Source organism: Gadus morhua, chromosome 17, assembly GCF_902167405.1.
Source record: "Gadus morhua chromosome 17, gadMor3.0, whole genome shotgun sequence".
NCBI lineage: Eukaryota > Metazoa > Chordata > Actinopteri > Gadiformes > Gadidae > Gadus > Gadus morhua.
In genome coordinates this window covers 1,276,778-1,296,406 of record NC_044064.1, presented here as the reverse complement: position 1 = coordinate 1,296,406, position 19,629 = coordinate 1,276,778, and the positions used below count along the sequence as shown (strand labels likewise).

Sequence of the window (19,629 nt, the reverse complement as noted above, 5' to 3'; positions counted from 1 at the left end):
CCCCCACGATCCAGTGTGACAAACGCTGCTTCGAGAGAGGCTTCCCCAGGTGTGACGTAGCACATGATACAAACAGCTCCTCCGATTTCCTGAATCCAGCCGTCCTATCAACATAGACGCGTAAAGCCCGCACCGGGCAGAGCGCATTCAGAGGAAGCCCTGTTGCCCTGGATAGTCGTCATGACATTCCGTGGGAGTCCAGCCGTCGTTAGGTTCATCCTTTCACGGGCCAGGCCCACAGAGCCATGCGCTCCGGACGAGGATGGAAGATTTCCCCGTGCGCTTGCGTCAGGAGGTCCCTGCGTAAAGGCAGAGGCCAAGGCTGGCTGCACAGCAACTGGACTATTTCCGCCAAACCAATATTTCCCCGGCCAACGGGGGGCTATAAGGATCAGCGCATGACCCTTCTCTCGCACCCTGGCGAGAGTAGGAATGATCAGTTCTAATGGGGGGAAAGCGTACAGGAGGACGCGCGGCCACTCGTATGCCAAAGCATCCAGCCCCAATCGGGCGCTCTGACCGGTTAGGGAATAGAACAGAGGGCACTGAGGGTTCTCCTCTGATGCAAAGAGATCGACCTCTGCTCGACCGTATCTCTCCCACATCTGGTTCACGACCACGACGTGGAGTTTCCAGTCCTTGTAGCGAGGGTCGCCCCCGGACATTAAATCTGCTCCCCAGTTACGCGCACCCGGCCCTTGTGTTGCTCTCGCCGAAGTCATGGCGGACTTCTGCGTGGGGTGGAGGTGCGACGCCAGCAGTGGTTCAACCGGAGGACTGAATGCCACATAAATATATAATTATGTTTTTGCACGTTTGCAACGTTTAAAAGTTCAGGGTATAAAGTTCAAGTATATGCCTCTACTTGTATTGCTTAAGCCAATAGCCTTTTGAGGCAGTGTTTTTTCTGAATATTAGTGTTAGGGGCCGATAATGCTTACTATCATCTGTTAGTTACCATGTCTGTGGACACATTTTTATGCAGTCACATGTAAATATATAAAAACAAATTGCCTTATGACGGTGTAGCCATGCATGTTGTTTTATTGTTAATATGTCAATTTGTTTTTTATTGAAAATACTTTGTACAGATGAATTATCCCCAAACTTGTCATCGTCACACCTTTGAAATAAACATGACTTAACATGGCAGATACCTGTGTATTGTTTATCATATGCGGTAAGAGTGTAACGTTTTCAACTCAGTTCCTTGGTAGAACCCACTTACAGTAAAAATCACTTCTGATGGAAAAAAAGATGCGTATGAAAAACACTTTTCTTATCTATTGTTACTATTATATTGTTTAAAATGTATGCATATATTAAAAAAAAATATAGCGTATAAAAAGTGGCTGGTAGATTTTTAAATCTACCTGCCACAGTGGCTGGTGGGCAAAAAAGTACATTTCCATCCCTGTTGTGCACACAGGGAGGAGAGCGAGAGCGTGCTGACCCTGAAGGGGCTGACCCCCACGGGCATGCTGCCCAGTGGGGTGCTCTCCGGGGGCAAGGAGAAGCTGCAGAACGGTAAGACCCCCGACTGACCACTGACCCCACCTGACCCCCCCCGTGACCCCCCCAGCCGCCTCAACGCCATCCCAAAGAAACACACACACACACACACACACACACACACACACACACACACACACACACACACACACACACACACACACACACACACACACACACACACACGGCGGTCTTTGGTCTCCTGGTCTTCTGTCGTTTATCTCATTTAGTATTTATTAGTTTATAATATACACGGTTTTAGAAATCATTATCTGGTAATAGCTGAAGTATAAATGTCATTTTTTCGGCTAATTACATCAATAATGCTGGTCTATATATTTAATATTCATAAACAGACGCACACAGTTTTCCCACCAAAGTCCTAATTCTTTTTATCACTTCGACTCTTAGCTTAGTAGAACTCAACTGCACTGAATATGTCTCTCTCTCTCTCTCTCTCTCTCTCTCTCTTTCTCTGTCTCTCTTTCTCTGTGTCTCTCTCTATCTCGCTCGCTCGCTCGCTCTCTCGCTCTCTCGCTCTCTCTCTCTCGCTCTCTCTCTCTATTTAAACTTCCCTCATTTATCTCAAATGTTCTCTGTATCTTTTTCTTTTCCTTTCTCCTCTCTCCCTAGAAACCGCAGGTATATTCGGTTGTGCAAGTATTGATGTCCAGAGTGGTCACTCTTTATTACTTAATTTATTTATTTTAATTGTGTTTAATTTGTAGTTATTTCCATGTATTACCTGCGTTTGGTTTTTCATGACCCAGACAGAGAATCCACCCCATGTTGATCCCCAAACCCTCCACTTGGCTGAAGCTTTGTAGAAACATCTCTGCTTCGCTTGTAGAAGACGTTAAGATTCTTTACGCTAAACTCAAATTCAGGCAGGAATCTGAGTGAGCGGGGTCTTCAGAATACATTCATATTTAATATCTTATATTTGAATTGGATAATGTAATATTCAAAGATAGGATTTTCCTCTCCTAGTCCGTTCACTCTGTTACTCCCTGTCAGTTAACACTAGAAGGGAGAAGGCGGGGGGGGGGGGGGGGGGGGGGGGGGGGGGCTGGGGGGTTTGAATGAAAGGATGAATTGGAATGAACATAGGCACAGTGAGTGACAGGTCTCTCAGGGAACAATCTGTTTCCTGGTCAGATAGCAAAAGCAAGGATATTTTATTGATTCTGAAGGATATTACCGTTCTTGGGTAAATGTCATAACTGAACATGACTCACATGATTTCCTCTTGTATGTAAAAAAAAAGGTCATGTAAAGTCTGTCCTGAAGAGGTTTTCTAAATGAATGAAATACTTTTATAACCTAGAGCCGCTAAGTGTGGTATGTTCGGACTCAGTCAGCAAAGTTGAGGCCAACTCCCAAAAGTACAGACTCGTGCAGTTTGCCCATAGACATTTTTCTTTAAGAAAACAAACTTTATGGGATGTATTACAATTGACGATGGCTTGGAGCAGATAGCCAAGAAGGAGAGACTCAATACCAGGCTTATAGATGGCTTTTTATGAAAGCAATTTAAGAAAACGCTGCCCGTTTTTACAAGTCTCAGCTGCCTCTGAGAGCCAGACATAACCAATCAAACTGGAGGCAGGGCGACGTTGAGCGATCCCGTTGCAACACGGTCAGAAACACACGTCCCGCCGTCCACATCCAACGCCATGCCGTGTGTGAGGGAGGCGACGATGTGCTTTGAGCGTAATGTTGGAAAGCCTCCATCACTAGTCGTGTCGTCCCCCCACCCTCCACCCTTCCTCCAGCTTCCTGTGTGTCTGATACTACTGTGACCCGCTGCCCTCATCCCTAGTCCTCCCGTAGAGCCGCGTACCTTGATCCTGCTGTCCCCCTCCCCATGTACCATCTTATCACCACCGACATGTTGGTATATTCTGACTAACCTATGCTTAACCCTCTGTGGTCAATACTCAATACACCGCGGGGCACGGTAAGTGGCGACGTAGCGCTGTGTTGTGTAGGTTGTTGTGTTGGACTCATATGAACACATGCTGCTCCATGCGTACTGGTGTTAGCCTGTAACCCTGCGTGGCCTACCCATGATGCACTAGTGTAGACCTCCACCGCACCATCCCTCTAGTGCATCGGGCGGCGTCACACACCATGTCCGACCTTTACCTGATGAAGTTAAAGGGATACTTCACCGGTGGAGATATGAAGGTTATGTGAAGGAAATAATTCCATGTATTATAAATGTGAAAAAGAAATTGAAATCGGTTCATCCAAGCCTGACAAAAGGCAGAAAGTGTCTCTCTGGCTCAAAAGTAAGAAATCCTCCAACTACCACCGAGTGGTAGCGCAAGCAAACTTTGTGTAAACATATCCCCGTGATATGTTAAATAGTTTAGACTTCTGCCCTTGTTTTTTCCAACGCATCATTTATATATTACTGTTCAGCATAAAAAACATTTGCTAATTACAGTAGCTCAGCATATCAAGTATTTGTACTCAACCTTTTCTTCCCAGTTGAAATAAGTGTGTATCTTATACAGTAGGCCTACTTTAGTATAACAGCACTTTGGTTGGTCAACAAATCACTATTTCCAAAAATAAAACGTGTAGGGTGCGTTTGCTAGTCAAAAATAGTCACAGCTCTTCTTGAGCATCTACTATCTCCTAGTAGCCACGGTACTGTCCATCTTGTGCTGGTTAATTAGCTCTGATGGCCTGGACACCACAGGAAGCCGATACTGTCTAAGAAAGAAAGAGAACAACATTAGCAAAGCAAAATAAATTATGCCTTGAGTAGCCTATACAGCATTACACAGACTTCAAGCTAACGTAACGTAGCCTATGCTCTGCCAATAAGATCGGCTACTTTCAGATAACTACATTGTCACCTTCCCCGGGACTCAAAAATATTGTAGTGCGACATAATTCACACATTTATACCAACAGGCCACATATTTGACCGTTTTTCGGCAATTAGAGACGCTTCTTTCTCACGCTAGGAAAGGATCCTGAGCCTAGGGAGGCGTCCGTGTCCTTGGCAATTAGAGAGGCCTCTTTCTCATCTTTCTCATCTTCTTTTCTCCTGAGCCTAGGGAGGCTTCTTAGAGATACGAGCGGCCCAGGTATTTGAAAAACCCAGACGCTCAAGGCCACAAAAACAAGGTGCAATACCAACACATAGCCGCAAGGGATCAGCACAGAGTACACACTCTGCTTAGCCAATCAGAGCACATAACTGAGTTCACGCCTGCCCAGTATTAAAGTCACAACACATAGCCCAGGGGGCCAGAACGCTCCAGGCAGGGCATCCACGGATGCCCAGCTAAGTGTATCTCCACGCGTGCCTATACAATTCCCCTCCTTTTGCTAGAGACTAGACCAAACCTTTACCAAATAAAGTGAGTTACAAGCGATCCTGACTCGGCAAACTTTTTCCAAAACAACACGGCAGTAGCACATGTGTTAGTAAAATAACAAACACTTACTCTATGCTCAGACGTCTGTTTCGCCCGGAGGGCTTTGACTGGCGTTTCCAGTTCACTTTCTTAGTCCGCCAATATGCATCCAATACCCATCTGTTCAGATGAGGCGTAAAGCCTGGGTGAGAGGTTACACAATGGCCCCGTCCTCGCCAGATTCAGCCAAATTCTCTGCAGCACAGGGACTCTGTGTTAGTGGCTATAGGCGAACAGAGCAAACCGGCCTCGTCCACAAATTTGCGGAACCAGTGGTTTGTAGTCCTCGGCCCTTCTAGCAGGCAAGCAAAGTTCTCCCGAGATGACGTCAAACGCATCATTTGACGCCATCTCTGGAGAAAATTAGATCTGGGAAGCTGGGCCAAGGGAAAACTGGGTTAGACTGAGGGAAAAAATATATATTTTTTATATTACAATAGCGATTTTATAATGATAGAACGCCGGTTCTGAATGGGTGAAGTATCCCTTTAAGGATCCTCAGGGAATCCACATGCGGGGTTTCCCTGGTTTGCGTTCAGGCTTTTCGGATCCTCCGCTGTCTTTACGTTGCGATTTAAGTTAGTTCAATTTTTTGTACCTGTAAAAGCTAAAAGGCACTCCAGTGCCTCACTTCTTTTATTGAGGCGTTCCCCCCACCCCCCTGCCCCTAAACACCACGGCCCCCTGCTGTGTCTTTGGCTGACGGAGGCTGAGATCCCAATCCCCCCCCCCCCCCCCTACATCCTCCATCGTCGCTTCACATTTCATATTTACTTTGTTCCTTCTAACGGAGGAAAAGATCTTGTGTTGTTGTTGACATTCCCCCTCACGCCTCACCGGTCATCAACGTGTTTTTGGGATCAAATACTATTTCAAATCTTTTTGGGTCGATTCCTGTGCTCACTTTTCTTCCGTTGGTTTCTCAACCCCCCCCGTTCTCCTCCAGCTACTATAGAGGCTATAGAGGCGGACGAAGGTAAATGAGGCTGGCCGCCCACTCTGTTGCTCCCATGGCGATAGACTGGGCTTTCTCCATCGGGAAGGGGGGGGTCTTCTTGTTCCTCATCTTGTTATTTTCCTTCTTCCTCTTCTTCTTCTTCTTCCTCTTCATCCATCTCGCTGATGCTTGGATCGTGTGTTGGGTGTTTGAGGCTAACAAACTGTCGCATAGAATATATAAAGCAACTAAAACGATGATGAGAAGTCAGTAAGTACTTCGATCTCACTGGTCTCAGGTTTGAAAGGGGAACCGGTTTCATAGCACAGATCGCAGGACACACACGTGCAGACACACACATGCACACAAAAACGCACACACACATGTAACGCATAGATTCGGGATCTGTTTATACCATATGTGAATTCCATATCTGTTCCTGAGGGTCAACATATAAGTCTTGAATATGATTTTTGTATGTTTTATGAAAGTATTAATATATTTATTTTCTGAGTTTCTTTTGACAGTTTTCTTTGTCAATTTTGTTAGGAACATTCATTGGTCGATTAATTGAATAATTTGATTAGTTAGTTAAGTTTATTTCGATTCATTTTGAATACACGACAAAGTATATTACAAGCCTTACATGCTCGATCATTTCAACCAATCCCACCAACACAAATTCTTGCTATGAAAGCAGATTCTACTTCCCCTTTGAAACATTTTGAGCAGCTGTGTTTTGTTGATGCCATTCAATTACCACAATCTCTGGTATGTAGCACCATTCATAAAAAGCTACATTATATTTATTTTCAGATTTTCAGGCAATGTTGATTGGATTTTATTCTTTCCCAATAATGTAATTAAAAAATCAAATGAATGGCACAATAACCAGCACAACTGTCAGCCAAATTCATTGTTTGCCAGCTGCTATTCTCGTTGGATTAGTACCAATAGTATTTCCTTGGTTGCATCCACACAGGACAGCCCGCCATAGTGTCAGACTCTAGATGCTTATTTCCCCTGCTGTGTGATGTTCTTCTCTGTGAGCTGCTAATGACCTGTGTCTGACCTGTGCTATGCAGCAAAATAACTACAATACCCATCAGCCCCTTATTCGCACTTCCCAAATTGTAAGGGAAAACGAATGGCGTCCACAGAATTCAATGGAGAAAGGCAGTTTCTCCTTTGAAACGTTGTCAACTGTAATCATGAGCCTCCGAGAGGAGACCGTTTTTCAGTTAAAATATAATTACGGTTCCTTTTTAATTGTCTCCTATTGAATTTAATACAACTCTGAGTGCTTGAATGGATTCAAATGTTTATTCACAACAATTTCCTTCCATTCTACTCAATCAGTTTGGTTTTATTCATTTCAGTGGCGTTCGTTGATATCGACTTTGTCCAGATTATTTTAATGGTTTAGCCCATGCAGTTAATTTCATTTTATTGATTTTAATTTACTTATTCAATATTATTTTTGTTTCACACTTCCACGACAGACCCCAGTTATTGCTGCATGCTAACAGCAGGCTAACAAGTGGTTAGCCTCCCAGCGACTTCCCTGTAGTGTTTCTGTGTCTGAACTTGGTCGGATATTGAATGTCTCATCTGGGCTCCACTCTCTCTACACTTATATTTTCCTTCTTTCCTTCGACCTTCATTCTTTGTGCGTTGTTTATAACGTTGTGTAGTAGTTCCAGCGTGTTGTGGTGGGGGTGAACTGGGTCCTTAGGTCTTGAGGTTTTCCTTTCTTGTTGCCTTTTAAAGAGCGGGAAGTCTTTAACGGCGGCCATTTTTTTGACCGTTTTTCTGCTTGAATGAGAAAATATCTAAAACTAAGTCCTGCTCCTCACGCATGAAACACTTGTATTCTATTTTGGCCCTACGTTACGTAAATCTTTGCAAGGTGAACCGGTAATTTAAACAATGCAATGCAAGGCACAACGAAAACCTTTTGAACCTAATGCCAGGAGACCCCTGTGTAGTATGTAGTATGTAGTTTGTAGTATGTACAAGTATTCTGTGAGTAGAATTGTAGATCAATGGTATAATATTGTGTACCTACCAAATTGTGTTTGAATGTCGATATTTCCTCGTGGACGTTTACAAATGAACATGTCTTATATTTCATTGAGCACATTGGGTTGTTTATGGCATATCGATTTGTTTAATGTCATAAGGACATTAAACGATTTGTTTAATGTCATAAGGACATTAAACAAATGTCCTTAGGCTTTGATATAAATGTACAGATTATATTCAGTGTGTTACAGAAATAGAAAAAAATGAAGTTTTACGTTCTACCTGTTGCTATAGATGAGAATGCTTATTATCTAAAGGAAATGATCATGCTAATATTTAATTAGTCTCTTTAAGTGCCCGGTATTGAATGTACGGGCAGGTCTGACATGGAAAGACAATACAAGGAGAGAACAACATTTTAAGCTGCAATCAGCAATTTCTTCCCACCTCATTTTCTTCTGATTAAATGGTGTTTTGATTGGGTTGAATGATTCTCAGGTATTGGTTTGACTACCTTCCCTGCTATCGATGCAAAGTCCTGAGAACCATGAGACTCAATCCAAACCGCCTTGTATCAAAACAAAGTTAGATGAACGAAAGTTGTCTACTGCTGCTCTAGAGCCGAGGCGGGAATGCTGGGAGAACGAGTTCAGGCATAGCGACCACACAGTGGCTAGCGCTAGCTTGCTGTCGATTTGGGAGCCCATAATAATAGCCGAACCTTAGGGACAGAGAGTTGTTGTTAACATCAGGAGAGCCGCGAGGTCTAGGTGGGGAACACTCACCTCAATCTGTGTTTTTGGTGTTAGAGTTGTAGAGTTGCGTGTCATCAGCATATACAGGTATTCACAAAGCAAGTAAAGGGCCATGGCAACGGTGGGAAGCCAGGGCTCTACTGTGAGTGGTGACTATACAGCTATGTGTGGTTGGGCACAATAATTAGTGTGAACCGCAGAACGGTCACCATTTTAATGGGCAACCGTAGCAGTAGTGCAAGTGGAGTGTCAGTTGAAGAGGTTACAAGCGACCATGTCCTTAAAACAAAAAAGGAGGGCAGCTCAGCGGCTAGTGCTTCTCAGGAACGACAACAGGCTAAAGACAAAAACAACCCTTACTTGCGCTGCACTAATCTGAGGGCCCATCTCACCGTCTCCCATCTGCCCTCTGTCTCCCCCCTCTCCCTCTCACCCAAACAGCGATCAAGGGCTTCTCACCGCAGCACAAGATCACGAGCTTCGAGGAGGCCAAGGGGCTGGACCGCATCAACGAGCGCATGCCGCCGCGCCGCGACACGCTGCCGTCGGACGCAAGCCTCAACGAGCTCAACAAGGCGCTGTCCTCGGAGACCAACGGCACGGACGACACGGGAGACTCCGGTGGAGGGGGAGACGGGGGCGGAGGCGAGGGCGGCGGTGGTGGTGGTGGTGGTGGTGGTGGTGGTGGGGGAGACGTCGTCGATGGCGCCGAAGGCGAGGGAGTTGCAAACAGCCAGTGAAGCGGGAGGAGGGAGGGGTCCCCCGAGAACGCCACGACCCAATCCCCCCCCCCCCCCCCCCTCATCCCCCACCCGCCCCCCCAAAGGGCCATCCCCGCATTGAAGCCCCTTTTATCTGACCCCCCACCCCACCCCGCAGGGCAGAGACAGGCAGAGTGGGGGTGAGGGGTGTGGAGACTGTGGGGACAGGGGGGGGGGGGGGGTTAAAGTTTGTCTGTGGGAAGGGGGGGGGGGGGGGGGAGCTTGTTGTGCTCACATCTCACTTTGCTCGTTTTTCATTTTTTTTGTTTCGTTTTTTTACATGCCTTTTTGAAACATTAGTTCCTTGTCAATTCTAAGTTATTGCTGGTTCACGGCTCAGTGCAGTCAGGGGCCCCGAGCTCAGCGCTGTCAGGGGCCCGAGCAAAGCGCTACATGTCTTTATTAGCTCAGTGCTAACTTAAGACAGTGTGTCAGAGGGGGAGAGGAGCCTATGGGGGGGATTAGATCTGTTTGTGTTTGTGTTTGTGATTCTTTTCTCCGAGAGACCCCTTCTCATTTACACCGAAACACTTGGAAAACATGTTTAACTTCTTACTAACTATCGTACGTTTACAAAAATACAGCACTAAGAAAGGACAGACGTGAGATGTTTTTAAACATATAAGGGTGTACAAACTAAATAAGGACTATTTATTGATGATTTCCTTTTTGCTACTCGTATAAAATAGCTCTGAGATGAATTAGGCAGTCTTAAAAAGAAGAATGTTGCAACATTGTTGAAATGCCAAATACTAGATTGTCTATGGTTTTGTACAGATTATGCTTACCTCAGGTTCTTTGGTGTGTGCTATGACCTGAATTGTCTGTATAATGGCTAATTAACTTGGTAATGAATACCTATTTTCTTGAGTTTCATAACTGGAATTTACATTTTACCTATCATTTGCAAATATTTGTATTATTTGTCTTTATTTGAGAGAGGTGGGGGGGGGGAGTAGATTTATCGTGGCTTGCTGGAATTATGGATTGTTTATTTTATCTTTATAAGTATTGCGAACAAAGTAAAAAAAAAAAAAAAAAACAGAGAACCTATATTATGTATAAAAAAAAATACAATACAGTGTCTGCCTATGCATGTTTTTTAAAATCGGATAACGAAGTGGGATGTCTGGTTTCCATGGCTGCTGAGGCCTATTTTCAAATATACCGCGCTTTAGTGAACATGTACTGGAATCCTATACCTGCATCCTCTCAATACACACAGTGATGCCCTACGCCTTCAACTGGTTTTGTATTGAAGCATTTAACTACGAAATGGATGAGAACGATTTTTAATCTCTTGCGCGCTTGTTAGTGCACACACAGTCCAATTAAGCATGTTTGACGGTTCTTGTGAGGTGTGTGTGTGTGTCTGTGTGTGCGTGTGCGTGTGGTGACATACATGTGGAATTCAAAAATGCATGATAGCAGTTAGTCATGTAATGGGTTAATCCGTTTTTGTTCCGTTTTTGTAAATGTGCCACAGAAAGTGAAAAATTATTATTATTATTTCAAACTCTGCTTTGTATATGAGTAACAGGTTTGATACTGCTCAGTACTTTAAGACGAAACAAAAAAAATCTTCTAATCTTTTTTAAGGACTGCTTAAGTGCCCAAGTAATTCACTACACGACAGGACGCCTTGCTTTTGTAATTAAACCTTTAAAACTGTTGGCAGACGAGGCATGCACTTGCAACTATGAAAAGTATTTTATATAAATGTTCAATAAAATGTGCATGAATTTAAACTTGAACCCGTTTTTGTGTGTGAGTGTGTGCGTGCGTGCGTCTGTGTGTGTGTGTGTGTGACTATGCCAGAATGTTATGTCGTCCGTCCTCTGCCAATGAATATACAATCATCAAAAATAAAATCGAATACCTAAAAAACGTGATGGTTCATCATATTTGCATTGTGATTGAGTGCATTGAGATTCAAGGTCCACACTGGAGGTGGTCCAAGAAGCATCTCCCGAATCCAGGTAAATATTCAGTCTAATTGAATGTGTGCAGGAGGTGAAGAAGCCACGCCCACAGGGTCTGGTTGATCAGGAACATACCACATTATATTGTGGAACCCCCGTGTAGAAGCAGAAGCTATCAGAACTGGTGTTCGCACTAGGAATGGGTGGTCCAGTGAGGTAGGTAATGTTGGCTTTGATATCATGGGATCTAATGAGCTAACATGATCAATTAATTGTCATCCGTTGACAAATGTGGAATTAGGTTTAACCAACTAGTCGCAGAACAAAATACCAATGTGTGATTTGTTGCCAGGTCTCGCGATACAGCTATTACCCCGTGATCTGGTGAGTGGTTGACTTATAACAGGTTTCCCACCAGAGTCATTTGGCACGGACTGGAATACTCCGATGGGAAATGGTTTCGCCGGCCAATTCCATGATTAAGTATACAAGAAGATAAGAGTTAACCCGATAAATGTCCACATAATTACATTATTCCCTCGAAAGTGAAAGAAATTCTTTATTATTATTATTAGGTGCATTGTGGGTTTTCCGCTGTTTCTGTACTGATGCCAAAAAGCAACAACACGGGTATTAACGGTGGTATTAACACGCAGGGGAGTGCAAACAGACGCTGCAGATTGTTCAGTTCCTCCCGGGTCAGTTCCTGCGGCTCCGTGACCCTGTGGGTCTGACATTTTGTGGCCACGAGGGAAAAAACGAATCTGTGAAGGATTCAGAGTAGGCATCGCGCTCCGTCCGAACGAGTTCCTGTCAGAAGAGGGTCTGACAACCCTCCCTACGCAACACCTCGACCACCTCCCCCACTCCCCCCCACCTCCCTACACAGCACCGCGACCACCTCACCCACTCCCCCCCCACCTCTCTACACAACACCACAACCACTCCCCCTCCTCCCTACACAACACCGCGACCACCTCCCCCCACTCCCCCCCCACCTCTCTACACAACACCGCGACCACCTCCCCCCCCACCTCTCTACACAACACCGCGACCACCTCCCCCCCCACCTCTCTACACAACACCACAACCACCTCCCCCACTCCCCCTCCTCCTCCCTACACAGCACCGCGACCACCTCCCCCCCCCACCTCTCTACACAACACCACAACCACTCCCCCTCCTCTCTACACAACACCGCGACCACCTCCCCCCCCACCTCTCTACACAACACCACAACCACTCCCCCTCCTCTCTACACAACACCACAACCACTCCCCCTCCTCTCTACACAACACCGCGACCACCTCCCCCCACCTCTCTACACAACACCACAACCACTCCCCCTCCTCTCTACACAACACCGCGACCACCTCCCCCACTCCCCCCCACCTCTCTACACAACACCGCGACCACCTCCCCCCTGCCCAGTCTCTAAGTGCCGTCCTCTCCAAAATCCCACTAGCCCCTCCACCCCCAACACTCCCTAGACAGACCCTCCCTCGCTCCCCCATCAATAGTCCCCCCCACCCTGTTTCCTCCATTCCACCATTATCAGGGAGGAAGTGGCCCAGAGTCGCCCCTCCTCTCCCGCTCTCTTGTTCCTACTGGCTGCTGGTGAGGGGCGGCGGTGACCCGGGAGGACAGAACACGACCGCAGGACTCCAGCACCACCAGCCCACACCGACAGAGAGAGAGAGAGAACCATGAAGACCCCCGCCAACGTCGCCCTGCTCCTCCTCATCGCTTCCTGCGGCGTCTTCATCCCAGGTATGTGGAGCCCATCGTCGGGTGGAGGCTGGGGCTGGTGGAGGTTGGGGTGGTGGAGGTTGGAAGTTGTGGTGTTTGAGGTGATGGAGCTGGAGGAGATTGTGGTGGTGGAGGGGAAGGTGGTGGGAGAGAACTGGCCCAGCAGAACCACTGAGCAGGTGGACTGTGTCCCTCTCTGGACCCGGAGGACAGGGAGGGACACTGTGTGGACAGGCTGACCCCTTATCACACACAGTCCACCGAGTGGACTGTGTGTGATAAGGGGTCAGCCTGTGATAAGCATGGTTGGGGGGGTGGTGGAGCCTGGGTAGACTGTGTGTGTGAAGGGGTCAGCCTTTGATAAACCGTGGTTTGGAGCACGGAGATGACAGGATTGATCAGGACTCAGTTTAACGTCTACTGTTTGGTCCAGTGTACTCTCGTGGACACTGAGATGTTACGCTTTACCAGATTTTTGGTCTTTTATTATTAGATTCCTGTTGTTTCACGGCATAGAAGTGAATAGTTTTTTCTCACGTATATGGTTCATGCCATATTCCATCTCTTTTAATTTCATACAGGGATTTTTAATTCATGATACAATTTGTGAACGATTGTGTAACAATAAGACGGTGGTGAATAGAGTAGATCACATGGCGAAGAAGGTGAAACCCTGCAAAACATCTTCAGATCAGGGCAGTAACCATATGAAAGGAGTTCTTGTGAACTGCGAAGTAATGACTCTGTTTTCCATGCTTTGTGTTAGTGATTCGCTATGTGGATTGATAAGGACTTTATCTCCTACCATCAGCTTCCACACTTTGAACAGGACCTCAGGGCATCAATCAAAATGTTTACTCCCGTTTCTCTGAGATCAGATCAACTGTGTGTCTCTGTTTGTGTGCAAATATATCTGCGTCATAGTGTGTGTGTGTGTGTGTGTGTGTGTGTGTGTGTGTGTGTGTGTGTGTGTGTGTGTGTGTGTGTGTGTGTGTGTGTGTGTGTGTGTGTGTGTGTGTGTGTGTGTGTGTGTGTGTATGTGTGTGTGTCTGGGTGTGTGTGTGTGTTTGTGTGCATATATGCGTCAGAATGAGTTTGTGTTTTTGTGTCTGTGCATACACATTTCTGAATGTCTGTATGGTTGTGAGTGAGTGAGTGTGTGTGTGTGTGTCTGTGTGTACGCATGCCCCCCTTATCCACCCATTTTACTCCTATTTACTACAAGATCAACTAATATTGATATAAAAAATAGCAACACCCAAAACGATGACTCTTAACAGGGGCGATGTAGGTTCTGACTTTTGTGAGGGCTGAATCCCAGGAAGCAATAGGGGTCTACGAAGTAAATAAAGTCCTGTCCAAATTGTCTTTATTCCACAACCTTTATATCTATCTTAATTACTATGCTATTGTATGTCTAAGCCAATAGCTGGCAGTGTCAGCTAAAAAATGCAGTTCCGAACCACTAAAGTGATGAAAGGAAAAAAGACTGTTTGGATGAAGGAATAATCCATGGATGTGAACTGTACAAACAAATTTGAGGTATATAAAATTTCCTTTGTGTAAGTCTCACTCAAAAATGACCATATTTTCCCTTTTTTTTATTTACACAGTAACTGAAACACATTGGTACAACCTGTACTAAATCAATAATATGAGAAACATACCACTTTTTCGGGAGCACTAAATTATGTCACCTCAGTTTCATGGACCAATATAATTATATAAATTGTATCAACATACATTTTTATTGATGTATGTTTATGCAAAATAATCAACAAGTGCAACATGTACCAGCCTAATGGTAGGATTAACAGACCACTATTTCGGAAGTACTAAACTATGTTGTCTCACTTTCATGGACCAATACATTTTTATAAATCTTCTGATGCAAAAAAGGCTTGTTGTTCTGATGCAAAAAAAGGGTGCTAATTTTCAGTAAAAAACAAAAGGCTGGCATTATTTTTTCAGCTGAGGGCGTTTTCATTGCCAACGTGAGCTAATCAACAAGTAGGCCTACAACATGTTCTTGAACAGTGATTCTCAATCATTTTCTGTCATTCCCCCCTAGGCGCCCTCCCTGAATGGAAATAGCCTACTATTGAGAACCTGATAACATTTATTTACTTAGATTAATAAAATTAGCGGAGATAACATCTGCTATAACATCTAAAACTATTTCCAACATAACTCAATTTGTAACATTTAAACAAGACTGCTAAGTCTGTGTGAATCTCAAAAAAGAGAAACAAGAGCAAATTAATCACTGTTTTTTGCATTTAATTTAAAATATTTTCAAACAGTAAACATTGGTCACTTGTCAGCTTCATCAGCTTATTCCCTTTCAAAAAAAATAATATATGTTCATCTTTCAAGCATCAATGAAGACACCAAGTGCCTCTGTCATGACTCTGTAAGATCACTAAGTCCCGTCTGCTGTTCGCGCCCCCGACACCTTTTATCAGCTGAGGACGTTTTTATGAGTCTCATAGTATTAGAACATGTGGTACTTGTTGATTAGCTCAGATTATGTCAAGGTTTTAAAATGAATATTATTATTATTACCTGGTCATGTTATTACATAGCTGGAAATCGTGGATTTTCTGATAAAGACTAGCTAGCCTTTTCGACAGACAAAACAGCAGAAACTATGTTAGGTGCGTTGGTGCAGCCTTTTTGGTTTTGTCAAACAGGAGACTCCCACCCACAAATCAGAGATTCCTGCAGGAAGGTTGCGCTCGATTTCACCAGCCCATTTGAGCCTGTTCATTAGTGTACAACATCCATTCTCTCATTGCTTGTGTAAAAAGAAAAGAGGTTGAATATGAGATTTGAGGACGAAACGTTAGGGTGGGCTAAGGCAAGTTTTGGGTGGGCTTGAGCCCACCCAAAAGAGGTCTAGCTTCGCCACTGCTCCTTAAACACACAACCGAAGCACACACAATTCACACAGATCAGAAAACAAGGAGGTGAAACCACGTCAGCTGAGGACGATGAGGAGATGGTGGAGGAGGAGGAGGAGAGGAAGGGGGAAGGGGGGGGGGTAGCCCGCATTCTGTGCTCGAAGTCGAGGAAAAAGCTGGCGGGCCGAGATTTGTTTGTTTTTCTCCACGCCGGGCAACCGTCCAACAAGTGTCCAAGCCTCAGGCTGCCGCGGCCCGAAAGGTGATGCTGCAGCAGCTAGCCTCAGTGGGAGAGAGAGAGAGAGAGAGAGAGAGAGAGAGAGAGAGAGAGAGAGAGAGAGAGAGAGAGAGAGAGAGAGAGAGAGAGAGAGAGAGAGAGAGAGAGAGAGAGAGAGAGGGGGGGGGGGGGAGAGGGAGAGAGAGGGAGAGAGGGGGGGAGAGGTAGAGAGAGAGAGAGGCCAGAGGTAGAGAGAGAGAGCGAGGGGGAGAGAGAGAGAGAGGGGGGGGGAGAGGTAGAGAGAGAGAGAGGGGAGAGGTAGAGAGGGAGAGAGAGAGAGAGGGGGGGAGAGGTAGAGGGAGAGGGTCGGAGAGTGGGAGAGGGAGAGGGAGAGAGAGGGAAAGGGGGGGAGAGGTAGAGAGAGAGAGAGAGAGGGGGGAGAGGTAGAGAGAGAGGGAGGGGGGGGAGAGAGAGAGAGCCCTCCTGTCCGGGGGGGGATCAGAGGAAACACCCCCCTGTCCTGTCATCGCGGGGGGGTCCCCACATGTTCCTCTGGACGAGGAGCTGGGAATATTCTCCGTTGGCTGAGTCACACAACGTTCCTCACTCTGAACTGTTTTAACAACAGGAAGAAAGGAAAAGGCTTTATATTATTATCGCATAACTTTTTGATGGGGGGAGATATTCTTTCATCGCGAATGAGTCATTCAGGCCACTTCCAATCACTTCCTCTCCGCACGCAGCCGACGCCGTTTGTCGACTTGGATTGAGGGAATTTAGAGTGAATAAAGATGAATAAAAAATCGTATTTGTCCATTTAAGACGAGACGCTCTGCCCTGAAAGGAACCAGTAAAGCAAGGTGGAGATCAATGTGTGGTTGTCAGCCCCCCATGCTCTGTGTTCTCTCTCTCTCTCTCTCTCTCTCTCTCTCTCTCTCTCTCTCTCGCTCTGTCTCTCTCTCTCTCTCCCTCTGTCTCCTTCTCTCTCTCTCTCTCTCTCTCTCTCTCTCTCTCTGCCTCTGTCTCTCGCTCTGTCTCTCGCTCTCTCTCTCTCTCTCTCGCTCTGTCTCTCTCTCTCTCTCGCTCTGTCTCTCGCTCTGTCTCTCTCTCTCTCTGTCTCTCTCTCTCTCGCTCTGTCTCCTTCTCATTAAGCCCATCAACACATACACAACGGTGAAAGACCCGACCGTACTACTGACATAAGGATTATAATGCCAGCCGTGCTGTGGGACACCCCGGTGTGTGATGTGTCGTTCTGCCTGAGGAAACGTCAGCTCTGTGTTTGGATTCAGGGAGCAGTGGTGGTTGATAGGGGACTGAAGGACGACTCTGACACCTGGGATATCTGTCACATCTGGGATAACTGTAACATCTGGGATAACTGTAACATCTGGGAATGGTGTTTGGGGGGGGGGGGTTGGTGGAGCTTCTGATAGGGCTCTGGTCAGGAAGCCAGCCAGTCAGACAGATAGTCAGCCAGCCAGACAGACAGATAGTCAGCCAGCCAGACAGACAGATAGTCGAGGGGTCAGTGACACGTCTTGTTGGTGGAAGAGGGGATGGGGGGTTTCTGGGGTAAAAATAGACCAGGGATGACAGAAGTGAAGACAGGAAACCTAACCCCCCCCCCCCCCCCCCCCACAAAGGGTCAAGGGATAACAATAGTGAATCAGAGGACTAGGAAGCCACTCCACACACAACTCTCATCAGAGGATGTCCCTCTGCCCCCGGCATTACCCAGCATGCCCTGAGGGGTGAACTCTGCTCCTCTGCACTCCTTCTTAGCGCGCGCCGTCTCAGGCCCAGTTCACACGAAGCCGATTTCATGGCGAAACCGCAAAGGTCTTGTACGGTTAGGCCTTCCGTACACATGAAGCCGGCGAATCCGCTGACCGAATCCGCAAACTTCTGAAACCACCCTCGGAGGTGGTTTCAAATCTACCCGGTTTCGTTTTGGATTCGTGTGTACGCCTGAAACCGACTGAAACCGCAAACCATGACGTCATCGCCCCACCCCTCGACCTCCTAGCCAATGGCTCTTAAGCCCACGGAGTCTCAGAAATCACATGCGAGCATGCGCATAAGGGCAGCCTTTATGCGCATGCTCGCCTCTTCTTCTTATTTCATTTCTTCTGGATTTCTGTACCAGAAGAGGCGCCCCTTATGGGCCTGGAATGTGTACTACAGCGTTTCTACAGATCTACCCGGTTTCGCTTGGCTTCGTCTTTACGGAGATACTTCGAAACCGGATAGATCGAAACCGTTACGGTTTCGCCCGTTTCGGCTTCGTGTGAACGGGGCCTCAAAGTGCACAAGGATGGAAATAACCCCCTCCCCCCCTACATTTCTCTTGTCATTAAGATTGAATCTTTGCTTCAGGTTTTATTAACTGTGTTTCCTTTCTAAAGAATCTGTTGTTATATTGAATACTTTAGCAAACATTGATTGCATTTTTTATTTTCTTAAAGAATATTTGTGTTGTTAAACTCATGTCAATCTACTTACGAATGAATTACACATATGATTGTTAGAGAAATCCTACATAGAAAAGCATGAATGAATGAATTGTTATCCAGTGAAATGAGCGGTCAAGCAGGGGTGTTGAACACTTAGCGCAAACAGTACCAGACACCAGCTAACGAAATGTTCTGCTTTTTCCCTTTCTCAGTATCAACCAATGGCAGTACGACCACAGCAACGACTGAAGCCAAAGGTCAGGCCTGGCATCCCCTTGGTTTGATGTACTGGAAGGCTTGGCTTTGGCAACCATGTTGTGGTGCAGGCCTCAGCGTTTAATAGGAACGAGGAATTGACTGATCCAAAGAGCTTTTTCTGTTGTTGAGGTTTAGTATAGTCCTCTCCAAGAACTAACTCTAACTTTTGTATTCAAGTGGTTTATTAAATCCTTTCAAGGCACTATTATCATATTGTCATTATATTGATGAGGTGTATTATTATTAATAATAATAGTAATATTAATGTTGTTGCGTTAATATCATATGATTATATCAGAAGAAGTAGTAGCAGTAGTAGTATGTGTTGTTTATGAATCCTGGTAAAAACTGAGGTTCAACCATAGAAAGAAAGTAACCATGGCGACGTCAGAAAGGAGGAGACTCAAGCTGCTCTCTCTCTCTGCTTTGATCGCCATGACAGTGATCACCACGGTCCCCTTGTCCACGGCCACAAGCGGGACGACCCCCTCCGCCGGGACAGCCAAGCCCAGCACGGTCCAAGGTGGGCTCCGCCTCTAGAGCTGGCCCCTCCCTCCAACACACGCTGTTATGCCCCTCCCACCAACACACACTGTTATGCCCCTCCCACCAACACACGCTGTTATGCCCCTCCCACCAACACACGCTGTTATGCCCCTCCCACCAACACACGCTGTTAGGCTCCTCCCACCAACAC

At 46.0% G+C, this 19,629-nt stretch overlaps 2 protein-coding genes across 12 annotated transcripts in view; both read left to right on the top strand.

Annotated features, from left to right (window-relative positions):
• The window catches only part of LOC115529350 (serine/threonine-protein phosphatase 2B catalytic subunit alpha isoform), a gene marked incomplete at its 5' end in the record, with an annotated part of 41,406 nt that extends 30,231 nt beyond the window's left edge, over positions 1-11,175 (top strand). For 2 of the 6 annotated variants that reach the window (XM_030337999.1, XM_030337997.1), the window contains 4 exon segments: positions 1,430-1,527; positions 2,146-2,154; positions 5,905-5,925; positions 9,108-11,175. In XM_030337999.1, coding sequence (XP_030193859.1) covers positions 1,430-1,527; positions 2,146-2,154; positions 5,905-5,925; positions 9,108-9,406 — 427 coding nt within the window. 6 annotated transcript variants of the gene reach the window in all.
• A 1,714-nt stretch (positions 11,176-12,889) lies between these two features.
• LOC115529691 (cell wall protein DAN4) overlaps positions 12,890-19,629 on the top strand; it is a 15,559-nt gene continuing 8,819 nt past the window's right edge. Inside the window, exons 1-3 of one of the 6 annotated variants that reach the window (XM_030338639.1) lie at positions 12,891-13,119; positions 18,887-18,931; positions 19,375-19,455. In XM_030338639.1, coding sequence (XP_030194499.1) covers positions 13,056-13,119; positions 18,887-18,931; positions 19,375-19,455 — 190 coding nt within the window. In that variant the 5' untranslated portion in view covers positions 12,891-13,055. Of the gene's footprint in view, positions 13,120-18,886; positions 18,932-19,374; positions 19,456-19,629 lie in introns of all 6 variants that reach the window. The other 5 variants (XM_030338638.1, XM_030338636.1, XM_030338637.1 and 2 more) reach the window with 5 other exon arrangements.